Genomic DNA, 10,020 nt, shown 5'->3' with positions numbered 1-10,020 from the left:
AAAGTATATTGTAGGGCAAACTTCCAGTTCATGTGGAAGGTCAATTTTTAATGATCAATAGGTTGAAGTAGATTTTTGATTTTTGATCCAGGGACCACTATTTTAAAAATATAGTATTATGGCAGCAGAAGATGCCTAATATGCTTACAACATGGAGTTTCCATGTTTACAATACAGAGTTTCTAATGCCAAACATTTATCAAACAAAACTCATCTTATTCTTAATGTTGACTCTTTTGAGTTTAGGCTTAATTTAGGAATTGAGTAGCTGTAAAAAAAATTAACTGATGTCCTTTCATAATACATTAATAATCACTGATACATTATGAAAAGTGCACATCATGTAGAACAGAAAAAATAAATTGGCACCTTGAGGTTAACATGGTACAGATGTACAATAAAAAAATGTTTTGTAACCAGAGGTCAAAGGGGATGAAGAGATATAATGGCATTAATCATGGGGAGAGCCAGTTGTATGTTGGTGATTTAGGGTCTCAGAAAACAGAAGGGTAATATTATTAAATAAACTGGAACTAATTGTATTAGCTGCCCTTAACTGATTTAATGCAGATCTTATCTGTGTCCTGCCTGCGTGGTTTTTCTGAATGCATGTCTATTTCTTAGAGTATGGCCTCCAGCATGATATTTAAAGCCCAAGTGACACCCCTATATGCAAAATATTGCACGTTTGATTTAAGGGAAGGATAGTTGTGAGTAGAGGTGCAACTTGAATTTGAGACTTTCTGGTGTGACCCACTTTTAAAATCTTTTTATGGCACTTGCAAAATAGGAAAGCCAGATGCTAGGATTCCCATCTTTATTTTTTGTTCCAAAAATAAAACAAAGTTCTAAACTGGGGATTAAAAATTCATTAAGGTGAGGGCAGAATTTATTCAGTTCTGTTAGTAGGAAAAGCCTTTTTTTGCTACCGTTGTTATACTTGGACTTTGAAGAAGCAGGGTAGAAATAATATTGATGTTTTGAACCTGAGAAGATTCCCAACAATATTAATAGCCCAGAAAACAATCAAATGGACCATTCTACAAATCAATCCAAAGTTCTCACCCAAAGCATAAATGATCAGTCTCAAAGTATCATATCTCAGACACTTTACACAAATACCTATTTTGTGCACTAGAATTAGAAATCCTTGCAAGTTACTACAATGCTAATTTCTCCATCTTAGACTTCAGTTGAAGAACTAACTTCAAGCTTCCACTGAACCACAGAGCCCACTAAGTGATTTTGGGCTACTCACGTTCTGCCAAGTCTGCCCCATATAATTATGCTATAGAGGGGACCAAAAATTAATCCATGTTAAGCTCCCAGAGAAAAGGAAAGATAGCCTCAAGTCCAGGGGTGGGTTTCTACTGGTTCTGCCCACCTCTGTAGAACCGGTAGCTCTGAAGAGCAGCAGACATAGAACCGGTTCTATGTCTGCTGATGTTTTTGCCCACCCACCCACCTGGGCTCTTACCTGATCTTTATTTCCTGATTTTTCAACTTCAGCTGCCGAACGAGGCACAGCTGCAGCTAAAAAAGCAGGAAAAGAGGGCTGTTTCAAAGGCTGCTTCTCTGCACGCAACGTGCTGCGGCGCTCGCAGCGTGCAGGGAAGCACATCATAAATCACCAAACCTCATAAATCCCGAACCAGTAGTTAACCCTGTTGTATCCCACCCCTGCTCAAGTCCCATTGCTTCTATATGGATGTTAAACAACATGAAAGACAACATATATTCTTGTGGGAAGCTATAGATAATTGCCAAGACAACACATAGAGTTTTCCCAGTATAACATTCTCTTTGGTAATGTCTAGAAAAAAACATTCATTTCATTAAGAGAGGAATCTTCATTTCCTGAGGCAATATATATTGAGACAGAAAAAAACCTCTTTTCCTTAATTCAAGAACATTCATTTCTTAGCAGAGCACACAGACCTTGCCAGCATTCTCTTCAGTACTACAACTTTATTAAATTTTATTTATTATCTCAACAAGCCCTCTTCCTCAAGATATCCATGCAGGAGAAAGGCTTTTATATACAGGATCATAGGCCACATAAACCAGTTGAAACGATATAAGACAATTTCCTGTAATCTTAAGTATTTGCTTTATCTTATATTTTGAGATTGTTGCTTAGATTTTCTTTTTGTTTCAAATATCAGACGACAAATTCAGACGATTTATCCATCTAGCTCAAGGGTGCATAAAATACTGTGTTCAGAATGAGTGCCTAAAATTATTAGGAAGGACTGCTGTGGCTAAAGCCAGATTCAAAACAAGTGGAATTATATCCTGCATATTGCTAAGACTAAGATCTCCTATTTTCCTGTATCATAAGAATTTACCATTACCATTAAAACTGAGCTGGGGAGTTTTATGGAACCTTGGAGCTTCAGGTTTAACTATTCTTACTGGTAATATCTCTCTGGGCTCTAAAGCAGAATTATTTTTTGTCTTTGCAGAGCTGTTTTCATGCAAAGGACGTGCTGCACATCTGAGCTACTGCTCCCCTCCAAGATATACAAACACAAATGGTTCTGTGGCAATGAGGCCAGAATTTACCACATGCTGAATGAAAATTATGGCTGCCATGAGCTGAAATAGTTGCCTGAAAGATAATCAATGTCAGAAACCACATAATGAGCCAAGAGCATGCATAGTTCACAATAAACAGGCTCAGCTCAAAACTCCTGCTGGTTGCTTAGCATCGGAGTGATGCTTTAGCCTATTAAGAGCTATACATTAATTTTATAATGAAAGTAAAGACAATGCACACCTCTTTATTCTTTGTTGCCCATGTTGGTTATCTCTAATGCCTTTCAAGTCAGAAGAAACTTTTACTTGATTTGATAACTAGCCCTTATATGAAATATAATGATTGTCTGTCTGTCTGACTGACTGACTGACTAATTGATTATTGTTGCTGAGGAGGTGGAGATTATTGTTTTATTGTATATTGATTTTTTATTTTTATAAGCTTCCCATTGACAGTGAGTGAGTGGCCATATAAATTCAAACAAACAAACAAACGAATGAATGAATAAATATTTCAGAATAAGTATAAAAAAGAAAATACCCAAGTCTAACCATAAAAATATATTTTCTTTCCATTATCATTCTTACATTATGATATCAACATGCTGAGATTGTGAAACAAGAGTGCAACTTTCTATATTGCATCTGTTGAAATGTATGAGAGGTTTTTGTGAGTGATTAACTTATTAAGTCATTAATTCACTAAAATAATCAACACTGCTGGAGCATAAGAAATTGAATATGTGTTTCATTTCCTTATGTTAACCTTGGCACACAAAAAAAATTCTTACTATGCTTTAAATCCAATACAGTTGATCTCTGTTGAATCTTCTGAAGACACATTGCTTAAATGAAATTGTGTCATATCATAGACTGGCAGTTGGCACAATTACCTCCAAATGCCTTCTTGCACTGGCTAGAACCTGTTTGGCATTTCTTGATTTAGGTAGAAAAAAAAACCCGAGACAAAATAAATATATGCAATGATAGCTGGAAAGCTAATGGTGAATACATCTAAAACAAACCTGAATGAACATAAGTGAGAATTCTTAATCTCATCCAGTAGACATTTTCCAGTGGTAACTTTTGCAGTAGTTTATCCTCTTCCAGACAGACAAAACAAAGATATTCCCTTAAAAGTTTAAAATGTGCAAATATTTACTCATCTAAGCTCTCGGGGTGATGATCAGGACCGCTTAGAAGTGTGACATAATTGAATAAAATTACTCCCAGCTCAAGAAATTTTGATGTCAGCTTGCCTAAAATATGATCAGTAAATATGTCCCAAATATCATTTTGACAGTTATGGTTGGATGAATTTCAATTGTTGTTCAAACTCAAACATATGGTTAAGATGCTTTGAAATATGCAACTTGTCATCGGGGCATTTAACCCTCATACTTGGATAAACTTAAACATCTGAATGCATAAGACTCCATTTCTTCTTGAAGAAAAAATATTAATAGCAATAGTAATTTTATTTGTTGTGAGCTTGTTTCTAAGTGCAGCACAAATATAGGCTAAAGCAATAATTAACACTATTAATTACTGTATAATATCACTTGAATAAGAAAAAAAGTTATTGAAAATAATTTCACAGAGGCACAAGGAAACATCTAGCAGTTGCATTTCTATAGCATGTGAAATCTGATATGTGTTTTTAACAGCAAAAGTGTTTAGTGCAGGGTACTTATCAATAACTAGCTGCATTTCAGAATCAAAGGACAACATCTTTGTCCTTTGTATATAAGCTAGAAAGGAAGGGATTAATCCAACTTGATTTTAATTAATTAACTAATGATCTACAAGACTGTTTAAAGTTGATGAGATGTATTTTGTATGCACGCTCCCAATCAGGAATTAAACCATTGTTTTCAACCACTGCAGTTCCTAACCGTTTTTCAAGGGCAAATCAATGTATAAGGCATATACAGTATTAGACTCAACGGGATATCCTCAGTGTTAACATATCCAAAAATTTTCAAAGACATCATCAATAAACCACACAGTAGCAATTTAGTGTCTTGGTTTTCGTATGTTAAAAATGCAATGGTCCAACATCAATAAGTTTTCTTGATTAATCATCGCATAAATTATAGAGTAGGGTAGCTTGCTCCTATGGAGCATCCATAAACACTGGCTGAATTTACAGACAGATCATCATATTGACATTTATTTATTTATTTATTTATTTAGTATGATTTATTTATTTATTTTGTATTTATAAGATGGAACTTAATAAATTGCTTTGAATTAATCAAACCATTGGTCCAAGAAGCTTAATATTACATTGATTTTCCCAGGTTCCCCATAGCAATCTTTCTTGAACTGAATTCTGGTCAATTTGCATAGAAATAATATGCTTTACCGAATGATCTGTGTCCATTCCATATATAATATATGTAAGAATGGCTCGAATGTTCAAATTGCTCCCAAACCTAGATAGATAAATTCAAAATACATATACAGTACCTGGTTAGTGAGATAGGTATTGTTGAATACCTCATTGCAGCTGGTTATAAACTTACAACTCTTCATTTAATGATGGTTCACAATTACAACAGCCTTGGAAAAAGTGACCTATAATTCGCATTTGCACTTACAATCATTGCACCATCCCCATGGTCACATGATTGCAATTCGGGTACTTGGCAACCACCTCACATTTTCAACTGATTACAATGTCCTATAGTCACTTTATTATGATTTGCAACTTTTTTTTGCTGATTTCTGACAACAACAAAAAACAACCCAGTAAAAAACGCCCTTGGGGAAGCTGAATTCGCTTAACAGTCCTATGATTCCTTGACAAGTGCCACAAAAAATGATAAAATCAGGTCCAACTCAACTTATGCAACAAGATCACAGGAATTTCAGCCAATTTTGATCATAAGTTGAGGACTACCTGTATCTTTATCAAATTTTGTTTTTTTCCTCTTGTCATTAGCATCAACTACTCACTAAGGCAAATTTAGACTTCATAGTTAAAACTCATTTCAGTGAAAACATTACAGTAAATATTTTGAGAGTTATGAACACTTCTTTTCATGGTGATTGTCTGGAAGGACACATTGCAACCCAAACTGGATTTCCTTGGAAAGTTTATTCTGCAGCACATTTCCTGACATAAGTAAGCTGCAGTATGCATAATAGAAGACATCCTTAGTTTGCCCCTATCCCATTAAATTTCCTTATCCTAGTTTTTGGGATAAAGTAGAGGGAGAAAGTAAATTCCTGTTAGACCTTTGAGGTAAGCCAAGTCAAGAAATAGTTACCACAAGGAATCCAAGAATGCTACTTAACACTTCCAGAAACTGGAAGCCTATCCAAATTTCATTCTGCCCTCTATTCTACTAACAAAATCAAGGCAGGATTATTTTGGGTTTCTTTCTCATGCTTGCTTCAGCCTCTGCACTATGTAATTGCTCCTCCAATCCTTTGCAATTCCTTAGGATCAGGGTACTTATTTCTGGATTTTTAAAAGTAGGTCATCAAGTAGTTTACCTTTTAAATTATGTTTTTATTAAGTATTTTAAGAAAAAAATAAAACACACACACAGAGAAAGAAAAAAAGGGAAAGGATGAAAAAAGCACAAAGTAAAACAGAGGGTTTACAAACATTAAATCAGTTAATATTTTCAGTATGTCACTGATTAATTTTAAGCAACTGAATATACTATATCATTTTAAAAACTATAATTCATTCTTAATATCTAAATAACATATGCATATCTGAACAATTAAAATTACATTAAAATAAATCCATATTTCAGATATTATATGATATCTGAATGTCACATCAGATATGATAAAAATCCCATATATTGAGTTTTAATCCAAAACTGGTTTCCCAGTTGAATTTAATTCTGTGTCAGAGATACTTTTGACATATGAAGTTATCTTGGATACTCCAAAAACTTAATTAGCTATTTTTCTACAGAATGAACTGTGAACACTTTCCAGTTGGAAGGGTAGAGTATCCTTGTAGCAGTTATCATGAACAGGCTTACTCAATATACTTTGCGGGAAGGCAAGTTTAGCAATAATATATTCAATAAAAAATCAGTGGGAAGGAAAATCAGCTTTTACAATGGTTTCATTCAATATAAATTATTTTCCAACATTGTAAAACTTTACAATATTACTATCAAATATGGAAAAATAAACACAATCTAAGCACTACATTTCAACCATGTTTAGAGAATGAACTAATCATTTTAGCAATCAACATACCAGCGATAAGACATCTTTTTAGATTTATAGATTAAGACCCTGGATATTTTTTTGGGCACTGTGTTTCGGAGGCCCTCTTCTAGGGCTAAGAGACAGTGACTCTCCTAAAGTTGCTTAGCTGGTTTTGTAATCAGAGGAGGACTAAATTTAAGGTTTCCTGTTTTCTAACCTGGTGCTTTAACCATTGTACCAAAATGGCTCTCCGTGTCTCTATTATTGTTTAATACCTTGTTTTTAATTTTTGTTAAAGTCATTTGGAACATTTAGCTTCAGTAGAATATTCATGTCATCAGCTAAAATTATTTCCAAAAAAGATAATAGTCTTAAACTTGGTCTTAAAAAAATCTGTCATATTTTTATAGATCTGTGAATAATTACTGTATTTAAATATGTTTATATTTGTCATGTAAATTGCCAGATTTTATCATTTTTGTAGTGAAATTAAACTGTTTATTTGGTGCAAATGATGCTTTTCTTCTTCAGTTAAGCTATGTCAACATTTGATTTTTATTGATCTAATATCATGGAGTCAAACCATGCTAGTATATGTATCCCATCATCAATTCTAAAGTGTTCTCAATAAGTATAAGTACCCAACATCAGCATATAATTTTAGTTTATGTTACTGAGCAGCATTCAATTCCTGAAAATTCATTTCTTGATATATCTTCTTTGCAATGCCACTATGAATAATGAACGAGGCAGGATACAGATTTCTTTTGTTCCTTTCATTGGGGTAGTTTTTTGTGATTAAAAATCATCAACACATGAAGATTATTATTATTCTTATTATTTATAAATACTCTGTATTCATGTAAAACTTATTTTCTTCAGAGATTTAAGTATGGAAGACCATTCAAAATAATCAAAGGCTTTCTCTGCATTAACAAAGGTCCATTTCTCTTGTTTTAATTTATATTATCACAACATTCACATTGTATATGATATTGTCTCTCATGTATCTCTTTGGAACAAATCAAATTTTGTCAGGATGCATTAATTAATTCATCTAGAAAATCACTTGTTCTCTTTGCAAGTTTGTTATAAAAAGTTTGTGAAGTACATTCAATAAGAAAATAAGCTCTATCACTTTGATAGATTGGATCATTTTCTTCCTTGTAAATCCGAGAAATAAAAACTTCTTTCCATGATGAAAAGTCCCTGATTGTTGTTGAATTTCATTCATTACCACGGTAGCAATTTAATCAAAGTTATTTGAGAGATCTTGTAATATATTTCAGAGATGCCATCAGGTCCTAAAACTTTGTTCATTTTTAAATTAAAAGTAAATTACTTTTTGAAGACACCAGTTCTTTATAAATAATAATATCAGCAACATGACATTGAAAGTATTATTTTACAGAGCTTTGAAGTCTTGTTTTCTCCATTTTTTAAAAAAGATGTTCATCTCATCAGTTCATTTTGTTGTTTGTTTAATTTATGTCTTGAAGATTTGGGACGGGGTGGGCTTTTAGCATATACTTCCATTACTATTGTGAAAGTAAAACTTGCTGCAACTCCTTGTCACTTGATGATTGTGTCCATGTAGTTCCCTTGACAACAATATGCAAATGATTTAATGTTGTTTCATTCAGATATGTACAGCCCAGATATCCTGTGGTAGTCTACCAATCAAATGCTAGTAAGGCCCAAGCGCACCTAGTTTCTGAGCCAAGATCAAATCAGCCAATTCCTGTCACTCCAAGAACCTATGAAACAAGAGGCAGGGCATGGATATTTTCATAAATAACTATTAAAATCAGCTCTAAAAAGAAAAGAAAGAACATGAATGTCTGCATTTCACATGCAATTTCTAAAAAAAAGATAAAAGGTCCTTGGTACTGACCTCCATAAGAACTGAGAGAGGTTCTTTTAGTTGGCTCCTGAGACAAAGTTCATTTCTGTGAAAGAATGGAAAACTCAAGCTTTATACAGTACATGTGGCTTTTGCATTTTATAAAGGAAATTGCTAAAACAGAATAGCAATTGTACAGAAAACATTTGAAGTGAACGTTTGCAAAGAAAGTAAGAAAACTAGGGAGGTGTAATATTAATTATTCTAGCTAACAAAATGCTAAATTTGATGCTTTTGAGTGGATTGCCAAACCCTGCTGCCAAATTCAAGATTGAATTCACCGACTTTCCGCACTTTTAAGTCTATTGGTCAACAAAGGTAATGTCAGACAGCTAAGGGCCCCTATTTTTTTCCTTTTTTTACTTAGTTATTTTGGCATAGGATTTTTAAATTTTTTTCCTATTTCATTTTACTTGTTTTTACATAGCATGTCTCCTAATATCAGGAGTGACATTATTTCAAATTTGTAATTTTGTTTGCCATTTCTCTATCCAATAGTGATTCTCAGTCATGGCAGGATGACTGAGAATCCCCACAAACATTTAGCTGTGCACTTTGAGATGAACATCCTAGAATGGTGCGGGAGTCTGAACGCATTTCTAGAAAAATGCTGATTACAGGAATCATTTGGGCTTCAGCTTGAGATGGAGACAATACAGACTCATTAACAACAGCCTCCGCCAGTTGTTCAACAATGAAGGGACACAGGGCAGAAAACATCCCGTGGAAAACACAGCTCCACAACACAGTCCTTTCAGCGGTTCCAAGAAGGCTCCACCCTCATTTACTCAGGTGACCCTGAGGACACAGACAAATCTCCAAGTGGCCTCAATGATTCTCTAAAAGAATGCAAATATCCCTGCAAGGAATATAAATCCCTCCATCCCTCACCATCCAGTCAGAGCTGAAGAAGCTTCTTGGATGAGAAGTGAAAGATCTTCAAAGAAAAACAGGAAAGTTCAGTTGCCTCTTGAAAAAACACATTTGGGTTATTCTCATTGTGTTCCTTTTATCGTTCTATTATTTTATTTCTATTCTGTATGCATTCCTTTCATTTTTCTTCCTTTTTATTATTGTGAGCTGCTTAGAGTAGCCCTACAGTGAGATAGGTGGCAAATAAATTTAACAAACAAACAAATAAATCAATAAATACTTCCTGAATTTAAGTATAAATTGCTAAATTGTTTTTAAAAAATCAAAGGGAAAACAATATGCTAATCAAAGTGCCATCAAAGAAGAAAGCATACACCAACTAAGACTGATATGGGAAGCTGTATATAAACAGCCACTGTATTGAACTATACACCAGGGATTTTACCTAGCCTGGTAATAAAGCTTCAGAGAACCCCCAGAAACACAATACCAGACCAACAGTCAAGCAGTAAACAATACCC

General features: G+C 33.9%; 1 protein-coding gene across 3 annotated transcripts in view; it reads right to left on the bottom strand.

The window, feature by feature from the left end:
• Positions 1–6,615: 6,615 nt before the first annotated feature.
• Positions 6,616–10,020, bottom strand: part of SYT6 (synaptotagmin 6) — a 165,838-nt gene continuing 162,433 nt past the window's right edge. For all 3 annotated transcript variants that reach the window (XR_015748492.1, XR_015748493.1, XM_087959560.1), the window contains 2 exons: positions 8,618–8,672; positions 6,616–8,480 (listed from right to left, as the gene is read on the bottom strand). Coding sequence is in view for 1 of the 3 variants with exons in the window: in XM_087959560.1 (XP_087815686.1) it covers positions 8,667–8,672 (6 nt within the window). In the remaining 2 variants the exon portion in view is untranslated. The remainder of the gene's footprint in view (positions 8,481–8,617; positions 8,673–10,020) is intronic.

Source organism: Notechis scutatus, chromosome 3 (assembly GCF_049901735.1).
Source record: "Notechis scutatus isolate UNSWTSFEM ecotype Mainland chromosome 3, rNotScu1.2, whole genome shotgun sequence".
NCBI lineage: Eukaryota > Metazoa > Chordata > Lepidosauria > Squamata > Elapidae > Notechis > Notechis scutatus.
The sequence above is the reverse complement of the archived record's forward strand: the minus strand, read 5'-3'. Positions and strand labels throughout refer to the sequence as shown.